The sequence below is a fragment of the Ambystoma mexicanum genome, chromosome 2q, assembly GCF_040938575.1.
Source record: "Ambystoma mexicanum isolate Mex_15411 chromosome 2q, UKY_AmexF1_1, whole genome shotgun sequence".
Lineage (NCBI taxonomy): Eukaryota > Metazoa > Chordata > Amphibia > Caudata > Ambystomatidae > Ambystoma > Ambystoma mexicanum.
Window position 1 is genome coordinate 600,414,471 of NC_090924.1, and position 23,878 is coordinate 600,438,348.

General features: G+C 45.7%; 1 protein-coding gene across 2 annotated transcripts in view; it reads left to right on the plus strand.

The window, feature by feature from the left end:
- TTC21A (tetratricopeptide repeat domain 21A) overlaps positions 1-23,878 on the plus strand; it is a 1,029,691-nt gene that overhangs the window by 496,544 nt on the left and 509,269 nt on the right. For both annotated transcript variants that reach the window (XM_069647746.1, XM_069647747.1), the window contains exon 12: positions 9,339-9,468. In XM_069647746.1, the coding sequence (XP_069503847.1) occupies positions 9,339-9,468 (130 nt within the window). The remainder of the gene's footprint in view (positions 1-9,338; positions 9,469-23,878) is intronic.

The window sequence follows — 23,878 nt, forward strand, 5'->3', positions numbered from 1 at the left end:
TTTTGAATGGACCGAGGAAGCCGAACAGGCCTTTCAGGAGTTGAAAGCTAAGTTCACGTCCGCACCTATTTTGAAGCACCCGCGTCCAGATCTCCCATATATAGTCGAAACCGACGCGTCCAGCTTAGCCATGGGAGCTGTCCTGTCTCAGAGAGACCCTGAAACCAACCAACTGCACCCCGTAGCATTTTGGTCCAGAAAGTTCTCGCCGCCGGAGATAAATTATGCGATCACCGATAAGGAACTATTAGCCATTAAGTCCGCCTTCAAGGCTTGGCGGCATTATCTCCTCGGCTCCCGGCATACCATCACCGTGATCACTGATCACCGAAATTTACAATATTCAAAAACTGCCAAGGCTCAATCGTCTCGACAGCTCCGATGGGCTTTGTTCTTTGCTGAGTTCGATTTTGTAATCACCTACCGCCCCGGCTATAAGAATGGTAAGGCGGACGCTCTATCCCGAATTGGAATGGAAGAAATAGACACAAACTCAGAACCTGTGCCGATAATTCCCAAACAAAGAATTTTGGGGATAACCACTTTACAAACCCTTGAAGACATTCAAGCACGAGTGAAACAATTCCTGGACTCTTCAGCCTTGCAGGATTGGATCAAAAGGGGGTCTAACTTTTCAGTCAAGGATGGCTTATCTTACTTCCAAGGATGCTTATTTTTGCCAGAAAAGGAATTGCAAGAACTGGTTATTTCCCGTCATCATGATACCCTGATGGAAGGACATCCTGGCATTGCCAAAACAGAGGAAAAGGTTAAACGACAATTCTGGTGGCCTTCCTGGCGAAAGGATATTAAATCTTTCGTGATGTCCTGTGGAGTTTGTGCCCAAAACAAAGGTCAAAAGACAAGACCCGCCGGTCTTCTTCAGCCCTTAGACATTCCACCAGCACCTTGGCACACCCTGTCACTAGATTTTATCACGGACCTGCCCTCTTGTAATGGTTACAATACTATTCTGCTCGTGGTGGATTTATTTTCCAAAATGGCCCACTTTATTCCGTTGAAAGGATTACCTTCAGCCTTTGTTCTTGCCAAAGAATTCCTCGAAAATATCATCCGTTTGCATGGATTCCCATCCAAACTAGTTTCCGATCGGGGAAGCCAGTTTATTTCTCATTTTTGGAAAAAGTGTTGTCAACTGGCACAAATCGACGTAAGACTCTCGACCAGCCACCACCCACAGACCGATGGTCAGACGGAGAGAACGAACCAGACCCTTGAACAATATCTACTATGTATGTTGCACCAATCGGAGGGTAATTGGAAGGACATTTTATGGGTGGCAGAATATGCATACAATAACTCGATACACTCTGGAACTGGTCAGAGCCCCTTTTATACCCTATATGGACATCACCCTTGTACTTCAGACTTGGACTCACCTCTGAGCCTTGAAATGCCCGCAGTGGACCATTTGCATTCTACGATTACTCAAGCCTTCAAGGATGCAACTGCACATTTGCAACATGCGAAAGGGAAATACAAAAAGAATGCAGATCTGCATCGAAGAGAGGCGCCTCCATACCAAATAGGGGATCAAGTATGGTTGGCTACCAAACACCTATCACTCAAGGGGCCTCGAACTTTTAATCCAAGGTATTTAGGCCCTTACTCGATCAAAGCTATAATCAACCCAGTGGCAGTCAAGCTCGATCTACCAGCTAACATGCGGATTCACCCAGTTTTTCATGTGTCACTTTTGAAACCAGTGCATCCAGGAACCAGATTAACAAAGCCACCAGAACCGATTCAGATAGATGGGGAGCCTGAATTCGAGGTGAAGAACATTTTGGATTCTAAGATCTCAAAATCAAAACTTTTCTATCTAATTGATTGGAAAGGGTACGGGCCTCAGGAAAGGTCTTGGGAACCCAGTGATCACGTACATGCACCTCGGCTGGTAAAAAGGATCCATCGGAATTTCCCAAACAAACCGAAACCTCCAGAAGGAATGACCTTGGGAGGGGTCTTGGGGGGGAGTGCTGTCATGATGCCTACCCCCGGAGCACCAGGCCAGGCCCAGCACCCCCGGAAGCAGGCATCATGCCCTCGGGTAAAAGCCCAGCGGCCCCTTATAGGGGCTCTTTGGACTCAGTCCTGGCGCCTTTGGCGCCAGGCTCATGTTGGACATCAGTCCTGGCGCCATAGGCGCCAGGCTCATAAAGGGAGGTGTTTTGTGCACTTACCTGATGCAGACCATGCTGCACGCTTCAGGCCTCCCTGAGACCTGAAAGGGACTATTTTTTCATAGGGACTATTTTTTCACTCGGGCGTGGCCAGGGAAGGATACATACCTAGTTGGGGAAGGATACATACCTGGGACTTCTTTGGAGGCTATTTAAGCCACGCCCAGACAGCAACTCAAGCTTCGCGTTGTTCTGCTTCCTGCAGCTTAACGCTCACCGTGTCTGCTCCTGCTCCTGGACACCAGCCACGCCCGCCTCGAACCTGGAAGACCTGCAAGGAAGGAAGAGAAGAGAAAGGTGAAAACCAAGGACTATTTCAAACTTCTTACCTGCATCCGGAATCTTCTCGCCAGCATCCCTGAAGAAAGACTTCCATTTAAAAGCAATGCGTTGCTCGCTGCAGCGCCACGCTTCACTCACCTGTCCTCGAGACATCTCCCGGCTCCATCGCAGCTGTCAGCATCGGACGCCACATCTCTGCGCCTAGGGGAGAGAGGAAGAAACAAAAGGTGAGCAAAAGGAACACAGAAGGAAAGCCTGATTAACAGCCATAATGCTTACCGGCTTTTCTTCCACATTTCGGGTCGGCGCCGCCCCGTTGGCAGGTACCGTACCCCGGTCCCTATGGGGAAAGGACAAGAGACATTTCTGGGGAATGATAAGGACATTTAGAGGGATCGCCCTCATCACTACTCACCTCGGCAGTTTAACCCATCGACGCATCGCCTTCATTCTGCACCTGAAATAAAGGACAGATCACAGGTTAGAAAGACAACATAAAGGGGGCCTCACTTGAACTTTGAACTTTCATACTAACGGCGCATCGCTCAGGAAAGTCAAGTGGATTTTGCCAGCGCCATTCTGAAAACCAGTGAAGTAACTGGACGAACACGCGCCCCTGCACCAGAAGCAGGATGGAGAGTTCATCCTTCCAAACCATAAGGTGAGCTTAAACCGGGGTTTGGAGGAAGTTAGAGAGGAACGAAGGGGGAAGGGGGAAAGGGGGGATCTAGCACACTATTCTGCAGACTGTTAATCCCCTTTCTCATCTGCAGAAGGATATTCCTACGGGCCAGGCAAGCACGATTTAGAGGTCCTGTCCAATCGGTGTTCCGGGTCCTGCGCATCACGCTAGAAGAGGCCACAGCAATCCAGATTAGAACAGCGCCCCCGTGGGAACCAGGTGAGCGTTACAGAGAGAGAGAGAGAGAGAGAGAGGGAGATGGTACAAAGATGACACCTGCCTGTAAGGGGTTCAGGGATAAGAGTACAGGGAGGACACCACGTTGGTTTGCCTATTAGGCCTTTTTCATGTGTTGCTATCACTCCTAATGCTTTCTGATAGCCTTCAAGCCTTTTTCCTGCCCTGCTATGTCATGTTATGAATTGCTATATGTATTTTCAGGATTGTCTGAGCCGCTCATTCACCTGCCCATTGATGTCTCTGACGACTTCCTGCACTAACATGTGCAAATTATAAATTCCAACACATGATACACATACCATCTGAGCCACCCATGCATGGCAATTGAACACATAATCCCAACAGACATCAAACATTAGAACACTACACCTCTGCCAGCAAGGTACACACCACAGGCCTGGTCAATTCCTCTTAGTGTGATGCTGGAAATACATTGGAGGGACAGGGCCTCCACGTCCTTGTCCTGTACTCTGTTATCATGTGTGTTTTGTGTGGGTTTTCTGCACAGGAGTCTAGGTGGGACACCTGGCAGTGCAGCTCTTCCTGTTTTTGGTTGTGGTGAACAGACCCCTGGGAAGCCCTTATGGCACCAATGGGTGGGGGTTACAACCATGTATCCCTAGTTTGTGTTTTTGGGCACCTGTGTGTGGCCCACAGAGCAGCGTATGGGCTGGTGGCATCTCCATGCTGAATTTGACAGGTGCTCTGAGTATCCTCCATTTTGGGATACCCAGGGGTATATGAATCAGTGTATTCCTGATAGGAGACAAGATGTCCCCTGTGGCCTCTTGCTTTCTATTGCCTGTTACCTTGTTTTCCCAAAGCCCTGGGATGCCCTGACTCTGTCCCTATCCCTGACTGGCTGTTGGGTGCAAGTTCCATATATGGTATTGTGGGGAAGTCCAGGCCAGACTGGCTGGAGCCGTCCCAGTGACTGCATGTTGTGGGTACACCCTTGGGGTGTGACCTGGGTGAATGGAGTGTGTGACCAATATACATTTCATGTTATGGGTGTCTGGTTTCTGGTGTGTGACACAATGAATGAGACAGCCCTGCCGAAACTGGTATGAATGCAGTGTGATAGTCAGTCCCTAAGAGCTGTCAACCGGAGGGGGGGTCCACCGAGAAACATTGAAGTAAGCGCCAGGACGTCGAGGCCGTTGACCACTATCACTGTCGACCAAGGTTCGGAGGACCGATGTAACCTCGTCGACCGGAGCCGCAACGCTCCCTTGCCTAAGAGCATTTAAACCAAGCCCTTGCCATCACCTTCGACCGCTTTGTCCCACCGGAGAAAGTCATGGTAGTCGACGAACCGAGGAGAATCCGCCGGTGAGTTTTACGCCACCCAAAGACCACAAAGACGCAGACGAAGATCCGACAGCCAGCCGTGGTAGAGTCCCGATCGTTGAGGCCAATGCCAACGACCCAACGCCCTTGCTGGGCCTATGTTCTTCATCGATCTGCTTTGCAGCAACAAACTCTCGTCATTGAGGTGCACCGCACGCCTCTTCACAGGACGTCCACGACCAATCGTCGACAAGCACCACGAAGTTAGAAGCTGCTCCCTTGACATCAGTGTTCCCACTTCTTCGTAGAAATCTCGATGACCCGTGGCTCCTGCTTTAAAGGGAGTCCACTCAAGAGAGATCCGTCGACGAACCATCAAAGTACTCTGCTAAACCAGGTACATTGGGGTAGTAGAACATTCTTAGCAGGAAACATATATGGACTGGGCTTGTTGATACACTTTGACAGGTTGGTGGGGGGAATCCCCACACAGAACTGTGTCTTTGGTAGGGACAAAGTATTCTGCCATTTGTTTAACCCAACTTGTCTTCCTTCCCATGTCTATTGTTGATTTCACTTTACTATTTGATTTGTATGCCATTGAGACTGTCAGTAGTTGATGCATTTTAAATGAGTCAAGAGTTAACTGTGGTACCACATAGATATTGTATATATTTACCATATTAGTATTGCCAAAGCACAAAGTGTGTTATTGGTTGTGTATATATTCTGGACCTTATTTATATAAAGAACTGTGTTATCACATGACATAGTTCGTGGATATTGCTTTGTGGGGGTTTGGGGACTACACTGTACTTAAGTACCAGCCCACATCACCTCCTGAGAGCTTAAGCCTTGATTGCTCGTCCATAGCTACCCTATAGAGAATCTTGGCTAGGGTGCTCTGTGTTTCTACTCTGCCATATAATGGTCAGGGGTACAGAAACATCCCTCCAGTCTTTACACCACAGGCACACAAGCATCTCCTTCCAAACCAAATGCTGTTATGCTCTGTACATAGATCACTGAGAAACTGACTTGTATCCAGAACTCATGATACCTCTGCTCTGTACTCATAAACACAATAGCAAAGGTATCTTTCATGTCCACCCTCCGTTATTGACCTAACTCACCCCCTGCCCTTTCTTTTGGATCTACCAAAGCATCTGGAGACCATGTAAATGGGAGCACAGAAGGGTTTAAATCCAATTAATATAAAATAAATGACAACAAAAACTGACTGTTTTTGCAAATAAAGGTAACATGATTGAAGGATAGTGTGGGCCTCTGACTTTCTCTGCCGGTGGGACTGCTATTGCTGTTTCCTGCGGGTTAACCAATGGAACTTTGACAGCTTGTTTTGATTGTTCCCTAACCCCTCTCCCTCGCAGCTGCCTATGAGCCCACACACTACTGGAGTTCGCAGAGACCAGCTTGATGTACAGAAGCAAACAAACACCCAAATCCTGGAAAAAGGAATACGCACCTGCGTCGAGCGGTCCCATCCGCAGATTCAAACAAAGATGGCAGCATCCCAAGTTAAAGACTCAGGCTACAGACCTGCTCTGCAGCATGCACTACAATTAAGTATAGCCGGGGGTTTATATTTCTCCAGCAAGCTTTCTAATGACTGAACTTGCGTGTGATTATCCCCGAGCTGACGTCAATTATACCCTTTTCAGTGGGTGGATCCACTACAATATATAAGGGAACAAATCACAAGAAATAGTGTGGGAATCAGGAGTTGGAGGTGAGAGAACCAGGAAGGAGATGGTGGAGAGCGTATGAGAGTAAATGATGAGTAGATGAGGTCAATGAGGAGTGGAGAGGAGGCAGTGAGGAGAACATCAGGTGATTGAGGAGCAGAGGACTGTAGAGGAGGTGGCGAAGAGAACATTGGCTAGAAGAGGAGTGAAGGCAGTACTGCAGGAGACGAGGATATCGGGGAGAAAAGAGTTGGTGATATAGGAACAGAGAAAGGGAGAAAAGATGTTGAAGATCAGAAGAGAGGATGTGATGACCGAGGTGCAGAGTAGTAAAAGCAGACTTAGAGAGGAGGAAAGGAGGATAACGAGGAAGTGGAAGAGCAACCAAGACGGGAATGAGTATGGCCAAATTAGAGCATAACAAATTGTCAAGGAGGAAAGAAAGAGAGAGACAGATGAAAGGGGGAAGCAGAGAGATAACCAGAAGAGTAGAGGAAAAGAATGAAGGACCCAAGAGGAGAGAGGTTTTCCCTGGAGCCGAGTTCCTAGGCTGAGTCATCCATGCCCACAATGAACTTAGGATAAGCCAAGTACATGTCAAGACCCTTATGCAAAGTATAAAATGCAGAAAATATTGCTGTCTCAGTGGGCGTGAGAGTTCATAAACATGGTGGGAATAGACAGCAAAATTAAGAATAGCCCGTTGTTGCACAGCAACCTTGCAACATGCAGCCTATTGTAGAACGTGAAAGATGTGAACAATACACAGAAAGAAAAGTTTTGCTGCAATGAGAAGGTGGGCAGTAGAAATTCCAAATTCCAAATGCCATGCTGCTTCACCATGGCATTCACCAGAAAGGGACAGAACTTAAGAAACCTGCTTCATGGGATAATGATGGGAGGGATTTCATAGATAACCTACATAAAGCAGCTTGGTCTGTATGATGATACATAAAAAGGGAAAGCTTAATTTTCTAATGACCCCAATTGCTGCTAACATTCACAGTTAATATGTCATTGTCAATGGTTTATAGCAGAGAAAGCATGCCCATGGTGATAGCCAACATCTACGCCCTGATGCGCTGGAAAACACACTGTTTTGAAGATGTTATGGGTCGCTTCTATGACTCGCTTGAATCTAAAAACTGTAATTTCACATTAGACCCAACTTTTGGCCAGTCGTCCAGTTCATGTAAAGGTTTTTGTGGATTTCTGATAAAGTTCAAGAAATAATAACTCTTACACGATTGTAGATACATTGAGGAAGCAAGAATGCATTGCATGATTCATCATCATGATTTTAGAATTCCTGCTATCTAAATCATGGACACACATGACTGTAAAGCGCTAATTCTTATCAACCACAAAATAAGATCGCCGGCTGTTGTTGCTTAAGCTGAATTGGACTGTGATTTTTGTAAGCATCTGGACCTTTTTTGTGGTGCTTTGTGTCTGTCACTGCGGGGTAAAATGGACATGTACTGCTGTGCAATGCTTTTATGATGAACAATAAATCTGAAGAATCCGTCATGCTGAAAGCGTTTAGAGTGATCTTGAACAGGATGGAGGGTACATTTACCGACATCTAATTGTGATACGATTATGGGCTACCCATAAGGGTAAGGTAGATAGGACAGCAGGGTTTGGGGGCTTCGAATTTAGTTCTGTAAAGCCCAATAGACATGCAGGAAAAACCCAGACAGTTGTAGATGCATTGCTCAGTAGGTGCACATTGGCTAATATATGCTGACAGTACGTTGTGATCCATGGGGCTGGCTCTAAAGTGCCCACGCTGGTGGCCTCACTTTTTGTAGAGAAGACTTTGCTTCAGTGCCTTGGGCATTCATGTTCTGACGTCTTGGGAGTGCAGGATTTGGATGAATTTCATAGATGGAGATAAGATGCTATATGGTGGCCCGACTACTAACATGAATGGCGGGTTGTCTGCCTGAAAAAAATATCTTTGAAAGACCTTGCCTTGGTTTCCATGTCCCCATCTTTTTTACTCAATATCATATTTCCATTAGTCAACGTAATGTAAAAAGGGCATAGTAAGCGGGGAATTAAAGTCAAGGTTAACAAATAAAGATGTGTGCAGGTGATTTGAATTGGACATCTTTCATACTGCAGGATAAAGGTGGTGTGCAGTGCAGGATCCTGCACACTCGTTTACATGTTATCCTGAACCTGGCTTCAGTTTGATAATTTGTGCAGAACATCTGTTTTTTTTAAACCTCTTAGTGGTTAGGGTAGCCAAAGGTGTGTGGGAATGAAGCACCTCTTGGTCTGCAGTGGAGGACTGTATGTTCAATAACAAACAAGGTATCCATGACACTGTGTCTTGGCCTCATACAGAAGATGCCTCAACCAACCATTCATTAGACCAGCCGACCGGACACAAAAGCATAAGGAACAAACAGATAAGAGACAGGCTATGTGTTATTATTTTCCTCAATGTCAATTAAAAGATGACTGCCATAATAAATGCAGCATTTGTAAAATAAGCCAGCTCAGGCCAAAACCACGGTACACTTTGTGAATGTGGAAATGGCTGTTGGAAAGAGGAGAATCGTATTTTGCTCGATGTTGGTGAGAAAATATTGGTAACTTCCCTGCTATGTCATATTGTGGTAGATCAATTAGTGAAACACCTGTCTCAGCTGACCTTAGTATGGACTTCTGAACTCTGAGAATGTAACCAATATATCGTCCTTAAATAACTATATCTTCATTAGGGCCCAAAGTGGGCACTTGTGGCAGATGATTCCATACCCTCTCATTAAAAGACTTCTAGGCCTGCAAGAATAGTGTTCAGCACTGTGTCTACCTGCATAGAAGTGCATATTGATTTCCACAACGCTGTTCAAACTGTTTTTACTCTTTTTATTAAGGTATATTTACACTTTTAAAGCTTATTTTATTTTTGTTTTGCAGCCTAAATCACCCGGGCAACCTGTCTCTCCGTTGCTCAAACAGGCTCTGGCTGTCCTTAATCCAGTAGTGACAGTCGCTCCTGCTTTCATGGAGGCCCTGTTTTTCATGGCGCAGGCTAAATATATGTCGGGTATGTATATAGCTAATAGTTTCAAACTGCTTAAGATTACTTTTATCTGATTGTTTTAATCCTTGTAAGAAAGTGTATTAACAAGCAGGCTCTCCTTTATACACAAATATAATAAGCATTATATTAAGAATCATGTTACATCAGTTAGCATAACATGTTGAAATTATGCTTCTTGTTTATTTAAAATCAGCACATTTTTGCTCAAACTGAGTTCAGCTCTGAATGCCAAAACAGAGCTATTCCAATATGCAGTACGCCAAAGGTAGCTTACCTCAGGGCAAATGTATGCCTATCATCTGTCCCTTATCCATCTGCTTTTCCTTTTCCTGTCAACCCTTGACACCTTTAGTTTTCCTTCTTGAACCAAATGGTGTTCCTTGGAATTCCAGACCTTCTAGGCGACACTTTTTTCTTTTCCCTGTGCCTCTACTATTACTAAAGCAAAACCTGTGTGTGGCAATGCAGCAGTTTCAAACAGGTTTGAAAAACAGCCTGTCTGCCTGCCGGATGGCAGCAATTCTCCCGGGTGTTTTCATGGCAATGTTCTGCGAGTCAGGCCCCTGGGATGCGTTGCTAAGTTTGCAATACATCTTGGGCCCTTGGAACTCCGCCAAAGTTTTCCGTTGGCATAAACCATATCTTCCTGCTGAGTGCGGGAGTGAATTTCATGAAAAAGAAATAAGTGTTCACAAAATGATAAGTCAGGATAATTAAGCAGTTGGCCTCCCTTCCCCACGTTTTGAGCACAGGGCAAGGCAGTTCAATCGAGCAAAGCGTACACTCTGGCTTCTGTGGCACAAGGATACAGTTCCATTTTCACAGTTCACAAAACTCAAAACCTTCTGTGTCCAAGTCTCTTTACTTCTCATAAGTCTCTTGATGCAGAGGGCCTTCTGTACCAAAAAACGGCACATATTCTTTTCGGTATTCATAGTATTCAATTCGGGTTTTCACTCTGGATCCCCCTCAGCTGGGCTCAGATTCTTTTCACAAACAAAAACTTCAACATTGGACCCCCCTCTTCAAGGGCTCAGATCTCTTTCCAAAACAAGGTTGAATTTGTCTCCCTCAGCCTGGCTCAGACCCATTGGATTTACTTTAAACTAGTGAAGACTTTCGAATGTGCACAGGGTTTAGCTTGGCCCGCTGCATGACCACTTCGATCTCTATACTTCTTTCACACTCAGCATTTCCCCAGAGTTCAATTATAAAGTTCAAGTAATTCCTTTTGGATTTCAATTTCAGGCGCGTCGCTCATTCCGAACTCTTCACACACTATTCTCTTTATATAATGTTGCTGCTTGCAACATTGGTTCAAAACACAAGGTGGTTTGGTATCAGTCTTTCGGACTCACCGGCTGTGTTGTGTTTTCGGACACCGCTTCGTTGTAGGAGCCAAGGACAGTACCACAGCAGCAATCACTCTTCCCCGCCTTGGTTATCTATGTGAGAGAGCCCTGGGTATCTCCGACACACTGTGCAGGTTTGATCAGCCTTAGTTCCTGGTCTTCGGTTTCTTACTTTCCAAGGCTCTTGAAAATAACGGTCTTTACAGGTCAAGGGTGCTTCCCTCCTTACAACCCTCTGCCGTCTTTCTCCTTGTATTAAACTGCCATCTTGGGACTGCTGTTTCCTCGTGGGTTTTATCTCGCTCAGAGTGTGCATTCATGCTCCACCTTTTATCTGTGTGTGGAAGTGTGATGGAAGTCAGGTGTGTGTAATGATCTGTAATTGCCTGACCTTCCCTGACCGTGGGGTTGGGACATGTCAGGTATACGTCTCTGGTGTTAGTCCGTTGTCGCTCACGGTGAACTGTCCGTAAGAAAGTGTCTGTGTCGAGACGGGGGTTAGGAGGTTGAGTTTCTAGGTATCCTACCTGGTAGGATGGGGAAAACGTGTTACAGGGAAGGGGATACCGCCTCTCGCCGTCGGTGTCCCACTTCCACTGCCCGAAGAATCCTCATCCATGTGATCCTTCCACACTGGTCCATCCCCAGGAACTGGATCCAAAAGCGATGGGCGTGTCCTGGCCACCTGGATGACAGATCCCTGGGGACTAGCAGGTGAGACATCTTCGGGTTTCTTACACTAACAGCTAGAAGACGTGTTTCACCAGAATCACTGCATTCGATTCTAGCAATGCAGAACTCTCCACCTACTGGTAAGCAGGTTCGCTTTCATCCGGTACTGCCAGTCTCAACCCCGTCTACCTCTGAGTTTATACTGGCATGTCCTCATTCAGCACCCCCAGATCTGCGGAGAGTTAAACCAACTATCAATTCTTTTGTCTTTGGAACATGCCAACTCCATGCATTTACGTTTAACAATGATCCGGAGACCAAGTATGGACTCAATCATGGGCTATCCAACCCAATGTTTGAACAGAGGAAGGAGGCCTTAGAGAGGGCCACTGCACACTATAATGAGGCTCGTCTACGAACTGGAAATTTCAATCCAGAGCCATTCCAAAGTACATCACTGACTTAGAACTTTTGACAGGATGTGACTTCAGCCTTGCATCACAGGACTCATCTAGTAACATCACGCCGAAGAACAAAGACACAGCATCTCAGACTTTGACCAGGCCATCCTTGCTGCAACCACCAACGCGTAACTGCTGATATCTCTGGGACTAATATAATTTACGGGTGACTTTTGGAATAAATCACCCCCGAATGTTTCACTAGGTGCAACATGAGGGAAGAAATGGGGCCAATTCTCAGCAGATATAAACAAAGAATTAACAACTATATATGAACAACAGGAATTGGTCTCTATGGCTGTCAGAGCCAACACTGATATCCTAAATGAGCTGAATGAGAAAATGTCATTTGTAGAAGGCTTTCTGAGGAGGTATTTCTCAAGGGAGGTGAGCAATTCAGAGTCTCCTCGCTGTTCACATAAATGTGAGGTGCGGGGCAACAAAGGGCAATATGGTAACATTAAGTTATATGGAATTGCCTACTAGTGTGGTGGATCTCACTGAGACACAGGGGTCGGTACGAGGAGATTCTCCATCACGACTAGTTGAATGTATGGCATCTTCAGCCAAGTCTTGTGCTAGCATGGATTTGTCAAGGGAGGAACTAATGGGGAAAGACGAGGGTACTGGGGAACTTAATGATGTGGAAGCTCAGGAGTTGTTTTCTCCCAAGTCAATATACAAAATTAAACACACAATATTTACCACCCGCCCCAGAGACTGTATTAGTGGGATCAGCTGGTTGTACCCCGGAATATCATATCCAAGACACAGGGCCAACTCCTCTCCACCCTTTTCACAACAGAGAAGTAGGAAAAAAAAGAGGGCTGTAGGGGGAAAAAAACGAAGAACCATCCTCCAATATGACAGTTCTGCCAACGTTTCCAGGAAACACGTGAACCAAATGTCAACAGTCGACACTATTATTGATCTAAATGTTCAGACTATAGCCAATATACAGGAGGGGGGTCCTTCCAGGCAACAAAAAAAGGGGATGTCGCGCAGTAGATGACTTGCCCCTACATATGGAGGGACAAAGCAGTACCCAGTTTGCGAGGTGCAGAGAGATAGGCATGGACCCCATCATTATCGAGAACACAGAGTCAAACTCTCAGCGAATAACTGTACCTGTTGCTTCTTTGAATCTGCCACCAAACATCCCACAGAAACAGAATGAAGCCCTAGTGCGAGGTCAACAATCTAAATTGACATCTTTCTGGGATACTAGGGTCAACTAACATTATACATAAGGATCCTCACCCAGACATTCAGTCTCGGGCGGCGTCCTTTACGGGAAAACAATCCAACATCCCAGTGGGAACGACTTTTAGCCTTGCAGTGGATAAATTACTCACTAGGCAAGGTTTTCGCCATGAGAGTTCTCTGCAACATTCTTCACAAAATATTGTCCCACAAACTACTGGGATCCGGCAAGATCTTCTAATACCATGCCCAGCTCGTTGTCTAGGACTCTAGGCTGGGAAGTGAATGAAAAAAGGCATGGTTTGGTACGCCTGAATAGGTCAAGGGTTTTAGAGTTGTTCACTTTGAAAATGGTCTGGGGACGGAGGGAAACATTTCAAGGCTTGGGTTATGAGCTGATTAACTTTGATTCCGAAGAGGCAGCAAAAGAGTTTTTGGCGCCACCTTGTAGTCTTCCTATGCAGCCGACAAGTATAGAGGGACAGACTACACGGGTCTTGACCTCTGTCCAATCAGAACTACCGTCCTTCGCTAAAACAACAGCTGGGCAGGACCGGTCATGGCTGGAGTCGCCCATCAACACCTTTGCACTATTGTCCATGGGCCTTAACCAACCCTAGCCCCTGTGGAATTACATGTGCTTCCTGGAAAGTATGTGGCCTGGAATGGTCGGGCAGATTTACACAAATTGAATGTACTTTTTATCCAGGAGACTATGCATGCGGGCAATTTTAGTGGAGGATTATTGTACTTTTTCTGTTCCTACTATGGTTGGGGCTAAAGGCAGACCCAGTGGTCGTGTGGTAATTGCCATAGACAATCATTTAAACTTCACAGCCAACATGTGGCGGTCGGAGGAGGTAATACTGGCAGTTCAGATGATGCTTCAAGCTATAGGAACTGAGGGCCTCCTGGTCATGGTGTATTGGAACCCAGCAAGAGGATCAATAGAAAGGTTCCATGCCCGATTGTCAGAGTTATTTGATTCTTGGTTAACGGTGGGGCGCCACCATTCCATGATCATTGGGGGAGACTTCAATGCACATTGCGATGAAGGTCCATCCATAACTTGAACTTGATGCATAATGTTTGTACTTGATCATTAAATGCTGGAAGTGTGAGAGTGTGTCGGAGGCAGCTTTACCAAGTAATCGAGCGGAGCAGAGGAGATGAGGTGCGGCTTGACACACAGAGGTCCTTTCCTCTAACTTTCAGAGTGAGTGAGCGTGCAAAAGCATACTTTCTTCCCATGTGAAGGGGAGAACTGGTACTACAGTGCTATATCCAGCAGCAGCCAAACAGACCTGCAGCCCCGGTTCCAGGTATTCGGTCATCTGAGAGGGTGCTATTTTTCCAAGCACGGTGGCACTGTCTGTGGAGCTTGTAGCTTTGTCAAGTGGGCGGCAAGCCTGCAGGGGGCTGGTTTGGGCTCATCACGGTAGTGCTCTGCTGGCGAGGCCCTGACAGGCTGTGTTTTACTCTCTTTGTTGCTTCACTGAGTTGTGGTGAGCTGTGTAGAGCAGAGCAGAGTAAGGCCTCACTGCTGGTGGTAAGCGGAGGGTTCGTGTAACCAGCTGGGGAATCGGAACTGCCGGCAGTCAACCACCTCACTCCCTATATCCATTGCAATTACCCACCCCTTGTCACATACGGTTCCCTACGCGGTGAGTGCAGTCATCACCCCACATTGAGTTACGGCTAGCACCAGGGAACAAGCCCCTGAAACTATTGCCATAGAGCAGGCTATGTTCAATACACCAAACGAAACCCGCAGACAAAAACCAAAGAGAACCGTCAGAAACACATTGGCAGATGGTGCAATAAGGGAAGTAACATTGCTGGGCGCAATGGACATTTGGGCAAATGTCACGCAATCGAGAGTTGGTGGTAGGACTCGATATATGCCCATAAATAAGGATAACTCTGCATCCGCTGGGAAATGCACAACCAACACACCGGGGCAAATTAAACAGATAAAACGGGGGCAATAAAAGAAACCCCTTACCCAGGGATCAAACCTCCGACACTAGATCTGCTGGCCAGAATTCTACAGCCAATGTAAAAAATACCTCCTTGGTTCAAGCTGGGCAAAAAAATAAAGATGTTCAATCAGGGGAGCCCAGGCTGGTTGATGCCAGTGATATTCCATGGCACCTATTAGTGAAGCAGAGGCTACCCGGCTCACTGCCCAGGAAAGGTTTTGGGTCCCCCTCTAAGTACCTAACAATCGTGGAAACAGTGCCAACAGCTTCTAGCCCCTTGCTCAATAGGTCCCGGTTGTTGGACCTATTTCATTTAATACCGGATCTAGAAATGATAGCCTCTAAGGACATTGAGCGAGTAGAACTTCGAAAATATTTCAGCCAGCCAAACTGGGGACTGATTACTTTTATCTCGCCCATGATGACCAAAAGAGTGTGCACGAATGCTAAATGCTAAGCTTTTCCACGAACTTGGTTTGGAAGTCTTCCTGTTTGAGTCGAACAAAGTAGTGTGTGAAGAAAGGATGTCACACAGGAGTCAAAGTATGTTCAATGGGGGCTTTTCTCAAACCAATAATTGGGTTACCAGCATGAGGCCTATGTATGGGGTGGAAGAATACACCAACTTTCTTAGAAAACAGGGAAGCTGGCTGAAAGCTTATGATGCTGGGGAATGACCACTGGCTGGTTTGGAGACTTCCTTTTCTGTTCTATCTTGGAACTCCTGTGGTCACAGCTCTTTCTTGGTAAACCCGCTAGGCGGGCAGGAACATAGGATGTCTAATCTTATTATTTTGCAGGAAACCTGGCTAACTGCCCATTCTTACATGGATGGCTACATTACAATCTTCAGACTTGCTTCTCCTGTCCTTAGGGGCCACTCGAAGGGGCAAAAGCTGAACATATGCCTAGACCATGGAAGGGTACCAAAAAACATATTCATTTATTGGCATAGTATTGAGGGGCTTTACTGGTGTCATTCTGGTTCTGGTTCTGGGTATCTATGATCATCCTCGCCACAAACACACTGGCAAACTGATGGATGCAGTTTGTGATACCATGTTTTCATGGGCTCCTTATCACAAGAAAGGAGGTATTTTGTTGGCAGGGGATTTTAATGTGAACTGTCTGCTAAGTGGGGGAAAGGACGAGGAGAATTCCCCTGGCATGGGGATTGGTCCAGATTGGACGTCGCTTTTGGTGGAGTTCAATCTTGTACCACTGCCCATGAACAAGATAGGGCCAAACTATACTTGGTGCAATGTTACCTCATCCTCCCTCATTGATTTTATATTCACCAATCAGGCGGTATGTGATCTGAAGCCCATTTTTCTGACTAAAGTGATGACCATTAGTGACCATCTCACATTGAAAATGACTTTTAAAACATTGAAACCTCACTCCAGAGAACAATTGAAGCAACCCCCCTCTGTAAATCTGCGAGGAAATCGCCTTTGCTGGTCCCTTAGAAACATAGACGATCTAAACTCAGAAATAAAAATTATGACTACCATGGTGAGGAGTTTCTCGCAAAGTAGGCTTGGGACCTTAAAACCATAGTCATTTCAATAAGGAATCATGATAAAAGGAAATGGCAGTAAAACTAAAGGGAAACACACCCTGGGTACCATATAATGCTGCCATTGCTAATAAAAAACGTATAGCGAACACTGAGTACCGTAAAGTAAAAAGGAGTTGAAGTATGTCTTTGGTAGACATTAAGAATAAGCTGTCTGCCTTAAGAAGGAATTCAGTGATCACCAACACAGGGATACTACAGATAATGGCAGTACATAAACAGGATAATTCGCACACATGACTCAAAGAAGTTTTGGTTTATGATTTGTTCCATCAGAGGTGGACAATTGGCCTTAGAGGTCTGCCCTGTTACTGATGAGGGATGGGTCTTCTATATAGATAAGTGCTTCTGGGCCCAGAGAGCTTGTGTGTTTAGTGATAAGGATTGCTTGCCGGAAACCTCAAGAGTATGGTCTCAGGCAGAGGCGGTGGACTTAGTGGCATTAATAAAGAATGCAAAGCCCTCTGGGGCAATGGGACCGGATGGGCTTTCAAACATTGTATTGAAGAAAGATCCTGCTATGTGGGCAAAGCTAATGAAACCCATTTTTCTCCACATATGCAAAACGGGTGATATTCCAAGCTCGTGGCATGAATCAATCTTGATCCCTGTGCACAAACAGGGCCCTCGCACTGACCCTGACTGCTATAAACCTCTTGCAATGATGGATTGCAGTTCTAAAATCTTTGCTGGTATTTCGCTTGATATGCTTACCCGCTGGTCAGAAGAAAACCAGCTCCTAAGTAAGCACCATTTTGGCTTCAGAAAGGGTTTTGGCACTAAGCATGCCCTATGGTTACTCAACAATCTTATTTCTGATATATATAGGTACCCTGATACTCCACTATATGTCTGCTTTGTTGACTTTAGCTCAGCTTTGGATATGGATCAACCGTAGTAAATTGTGGGTAAAACTGGTGAAGCTAGGGATAGACCCTTGCCTCCTATATTACATCAAACAACTGCACCACAAAACAACGGTGAATGTACGATCTTCACAGGATGGTAGCTTATCACATCCTATTGAGACTAATGTGGGCCTGAAGCAAGGCTGTGTTTTGGCCCCATTTTTATATAACCTTTATATGGCTGATCTGAATAAGGCCATGAAGGCAGCCCACAACCGTCCCCCGCGATATGGGTAAGAAGCAGTAAACACACTTACATATGCTGATGATATTGTTATCCTCGCTAGAACATCCATTGGCCTACAACTTTCTCTGAACGCTTTAGAGACATATGCAGAGGAAAATGGGCTTAGGATAAACTTGATAAAAACTAAGACAGTGATAATCGGCAGGAAAATACAGGGGAGAGCCAAGTTCAATTGGCATTTGGGCCCAAACAAACTGGAAATAATAGATAAATATAGGTACCTGGGGATACAGGTAAGGGCGTCCCCGTCTCACACATATCTATACGATACCATAAAACTGAAGGTCTGGGCTGAAGGTCTGGGCTAAGTGGCTTGCTATTAAGAAGGTGATTGACATGTGGGGGGAGAATCATTGGACGCTAAATTAATTGCCTATAAAACAGCAATTGTGCCTGGGCTCCTATATGCCCCGCACACCTTTCCTAGGAGAGCAATTAATTGACTCTCAAAACTGGAGGGAAAAATCTTGAGGTCCTTGTTGGGTTTACCGGGCACCGTACCAGTGGAGGTGATAAGACTGGAACTTGGTCTCCAATCGCTTGTCTCAACCTGGACAGTGGCAGCTTGTAAGTTATGGGTGAGCATTAGATTTGGCAGAGACAGGTACCTATTGCTACTGCACTCTAGTATGGCCCATTCAAAACGATATTCTCGCAGTGTATACTTTAAGGAATCTGAGCGTATGGTACAAGCTCATAGCTCTGAGATATCTTTGACATGTTCCTCTGAGTATGAGGTCCCTGTTTTCTTGGGAAAACTTGACATTGTGAGTAGGAACCATGACAGGATCCTGACCCTCGCGTCTTTAGACGCAAATGCGCATACTTTGTTAAACAGGAGGGGTTCTCTCAGGGCCCAAGGCAATATATAATCAAGTGGCACTTTCTGCCTTGATGTATTTTGTCCTACAGCTGCACCTAGACATCTTGCCAGTTTTTGGCGTTAGGGGACCTTGGCAGTGTATCTCGATTGAACAGCGCCTCTGCTTTCTGAGCTGCAAACTGAAACTATAAGGCATATCTTGACGTCTTGCCCAAACTTGAGTGCCAACTATGATAAGGCTTATGATAATTTTAGGTCGTGTGAGAGGGACCAGTTATGGAGCATGCTCTTTGCCGCTTAGTCATACGTGGTGGTTTCTGCCGCACATGATGTTTGGCTTAAGGTAGAGATTATGTTGGAAGCAAAGGGCTGATCCGCCTGGGCCCTGACTTCATATAGCTCTCTTATTGGTATCAGTTGATGGTGTGACTAGATTGTGTGTCAGTTGATGGTGTGACTAGATTGTGTGTCATGGACAGTACTACGGTTTAACAGAACTAATGATAAAAGATCATTTTTATTGTGTTATGGACTGTACTGAAGTTTAACTGAACTAATGCCAAAGGTTCTTTTATTTGCTCAAGGAGCTCTTTTTATGTATTTTAAATGTATTGTTTTTCACTGAGAAATGGCACTTTAAACTATTTCTGCAGGTGATGAAAAACCCCCACTGAACAGCCTAGCTATCACTCACACATGCTAAGTGGTGAGCCGGGTGGCTTACCACTAGGCCAATCAGAACAGAGTGTGACTTGGGTTGCTAAGGCAATGCAGTCCAGGGTGCCAATTCCCCTCCCACACATCCTGTGGAACCCAGACAGAGTGGGACCATTTGGAGGGCTTCTGTGGAGAAGCCCGCCAAAATAGTGGAACAAAGGACTCGACCTTGGTTAGAGTTACAGAGACGGACACGAACGCCATTTTAGAAAAGAGTTCTGGCAAAAAGACCCAACCGTTGATTTAATATTAAATAAATAAATCAGCGGTATCTTTAACATTGCACCAAAAAGTGGTGCGTTTAAAACCAATGGGAAAATCCCATAGGAAATATTCCGGTGGAATATTTTGCATGGTAACCACAATCAAATTAACCCCTTCCAGTACTTCCACAATATGATGGTTTGTACTGGTTCTGTTAACAATTTTGGACAAATAAAGTCAATGGTGACTTTACATGCCCTGGGAGACAGTAGTCAGTCCCAGGGTATGGAGTCTATGTTTGGGGGTCACTATGACACCCCTTTGTTACTGCACTGAGGGTGCTGTATAACACATACACAAAAACAGATGATACCCTATGGAGTAAAAGACCCCATAGCCCATAAGCACATACAAAGTCAAAGACATGCCTCAAATCATGCCTAAGAGTGGGAGGTTTGGGAAATTAGCCTTATAAGAGAATTCTCCTTAACACTGACTCTTCCAGCAAGGTGTTTTCGATTCTCCTACTCAGAGATCTTGACACTTTTCTGGCAGAGAATGACATCCTGTCTCGCTTCCAGGTGGGATTTCGCAGACACATGGGAACCTCTCTGAATGCCACGATATTGAAGTATCTGTTGCACATTGGGAAGGCTTTCCAGGGAGGCAAGATATATATGGCCTCCCTGGACTTGTCTTCTGCCTTCCATTGTGTGCAAAAGCAGTTGCTTTGAGACAAATTACTGCAATTTAAGGTGCCGAGGTAATTATGGCAGTTAATTGCACTACTGCACAATAACTCTAGGTTAAGGGTTCACCTTACTAAGGAAGGGTCGGTGTCTAGGCCAATTCTGACCAACTTGGGCCTCAGACAGGGTTGTACCCTGGCACCGACCCTTTTCAATTTATACCTAAGAGACATTGAACAGCTGTGGGCTACCCAACAAGTGGTCCCGGTTAAATTGGGACATTTACAGCCTCATTGGTTGGCCTTCGCGGACGACATTAGCATTTTTGATAGGACTCCGCAGGGCCTCCAAAAGAAGCTGAGCATCTGTTTCCAGTACACTCTCATAAACAACCTAAAGGTCAACAGACACAAATTCAAGGTGGTGGTGTTTTCAACCAATACGAAGTCTAAAACAATGTGGTGGTCCTTGGATATGGAAAGGGTCGAACAGGTGGCTTCTTTGCGCTATCTAGCTTATAACGAAACCAATGTATCATCTATCAACATGTGGACGAATATGTTGAAGAAAAAAATGGTACCCTTGTTGTCCCACATGAAGATCATTTACAGGAAGCTATGCAGACATTCTTGTCTCCCTGTCATAAAGTACTATTTCGGTAAGATCAAGCCCATCCTACTGTACGGCCTAGGTATAGCTTCAGTAAATCTGGGACACAACCTGGATTCCATGCAGGACATAATATGGAAAAATGTGCTGGGACTTTCGAGCACCATTCCAGGGTCAATTTTGAGACACAAGCTAAATCTAATCCCCCTGAATGCCCGATTCCAATGGAAACAGCTGTCAATTCTTCAAAAATGTCTCTCCCTGCCCCCCCCAATTCCATTTTGAGGATTTAAAAAAAATCCTAACCTTATCCTCTGTTAAATCCGTCAATCTTTTCAGAGGCTTGGATGTTCTGTTGGACCGTATTGGATCCTCTGAGATGGAATTGATGGAAAATCCTGAGGCCGTGAAGAAAAAAAAAATCAGGGATGATTGGAGACTGCCCCTGGAGGCTCTGGGCACCTATTCATTTTACCAGGGATATGCAAGGTTTCCGCGTAGGCTGGGCAATCTTTGTGTATACCTCAAATGCTTTCCATGTGCTAAGGTCCGTACGACATACATGCGATTTGGGTTAAATCAATTTAAAACCAAAGAACGGGTGAGGAACAACAATCAATGTACTGTTGTTTCTGAAACTTGAGTGGTAGTACAGAAAAATGCTTAAGCACTGGATTCTGGACTGCCATAATCTATCCTCGTTGAAAACGTTATCATTTCCCAAAGAAAGTGACAGTTTTTTCCACGGACAGCTCAAAGGAGATGCTGTGGTCAAGACTCATGTGGGGAAAGAACCTGTCTCTAATTCTGGCACTTGTTTGATTTTTAACTGCTATCAACTGTACATGAATTGTAAAGAAATGTTTAGGATTTAAGAGGTAATAACCAACTGATTGATTTTCATTGCATTATAGTGTGTATTATTTGTTTTTTTTCTTTTCTTTTTCTCTCTTCCGTTGGATGAATGTAACTTTTGTTTTTCTTCTTCTTTTTTTTCTTTATGTGAAAACATTGTGTAAAGTTGTATTTAAACTAAATCGCAATAAAAAAAATTAAATAGTCCCCCTGTGGGTTGTACTCAGTGGGAGAATCTCATGGGGAGGGACCCCACCTATGGGACTAAGGAAAGCTATCTGGGGAGAGCGTGGAATTCCAACACTGCACCACACTCTCACTTGCCCTCCTCTCCTATCCATGTTACCTCTATACACAACACTTCCATGTATGTCGGTAAGATAGAAAACCCAACCTCCTTGAGAAGGACTGAGATGAGGGAGGGTAGGGACTACCTACTTGAAGCATACTTAAAGAATGTGCATGGTACTGGGATGAAGAAGAACCTAATCTACCCAAGGGAAATTCCAAGAATAGGTACTGAGATGAAGAGGCGATGAAGAGTACTCCTAGGAACCACAATGAGCATTCTAGTGGTTGCCAGTTCCTCATTGGTCCAAGTATGGGTGAAAATGAAGAGAGACTCAGGAAGAAGTTGTCTAGTCCTCCCTGGAGGAACTGTGAGAGCAGGCATAGTGCAGGAAGGAAGCATACCGGGATGCCAAGAAAGGAGCAGTAAGGTAAATGGCCGGTCCAGAGTGGAAGGACCACACAGCGAGCTGGCAGAGAAAAGCTCCCAGCATTTCTGAAGCTTGGGAGGTGCGTGGAGGAAAAGCTGTGCTGCCCAGAGGAAGATTAAAACTGTAGAGCTGCCACAGCTACTTGAGACCTCTTGGAAACTGCGAGGAGACTGGAGGCGAATTCCTAGTCCACCTAGAGCCCACAGCAACGCTCCCTGAAGGTAGGGAGGTACCCAGGTTGGCTGGTGTTGACATAAGAAGGTGCAGTCAGCATTGTTATAGTCATAGTACCTGGCAAGATAGTGAACCAGGTCTGTCACGCAACAAGAGAAGTGTATGGGACTGGGGCTGTTACCAAATCAGATACTGCATTTTCCTTTGGGGTTTTCTCTGAGGCCCCTCTGATGCGATGAGACTGGGGTACAGTTGTACAGCCGTTCCAAGCAGGGTCGCATCGCTGTGGAATGCGTGTTACGCCTCAGACAGCCCCTCCTGAGTAGTACACAGCTGACGACACTGCTAGAACTGGATCGGATCCCCAAGGCCAGAAGCTGCCTCCCAGATATGACAGAGAAAGCATTTTGCAACTGCAGCAATACTTCCCCTTTTCTCTCTTATGGACCTGTTTGCTATTATACGTGCTGTGTCATGGGTGGAGAATATGATATGATATGATATGGCATTTATAACGCGCCTATACACAAGTGTTTCAAGGCGCGACGAGGCAAGGGAGGGGGAACAGAGGGAAGACAGACAACGATCCTACTAGGCCAGGTGTCATTCAGATCGCGCAAGTGCATGGGAAGGGGTAGGGGGGAAAGTGCAGTAAATGGCATAAAGAGTAATAAACAATAAGTAAAGTATGGCCAGCTGGTGGCAAGTGCAAGGGTAAGTGCAGACATCAGGTGTCAAGTGCTCGAAGTGGAACTGTGGGGATACTGAAAAACAGTCCCTAAGTGCGGGGGTTGCCAGAAAGGCATTGCAAGTGTGCGAATGGCAGGGGAGGGGACCTGGGCCCGGGATCAGAGGGTGGTCAGGTAACTAGTGCAGTTTCAGTTTCAGCCTGGAAGTCAGCAGAGGGGAGGAGGAGAAAAAGCAGAAGCAAAGAGAAAGATTTTTAGGTGTTTCCGGAACCGGAGATGATTCTTCTCAAGTTTAGGGGAGGCAGGGAGGCTGTTCCAGAGGGAGGCTCCAGCCAAGGACCAACTCGTTGTTTGGAGAAGCTACTGACCCTGAGGGAGTTGGAGGCGGATGAGCGAAGAGCTCGAGAAGGAAGATATGTAGGAAGAGAGAGCTGAAGGTATTGAGGCCCCAGAAGGCCTTGTGGACAATGCAGAGGGTTTTGAATTTAATCCTTGCAGCCACTGGGAGCCAGTGCAGAGATCTCAGTCCT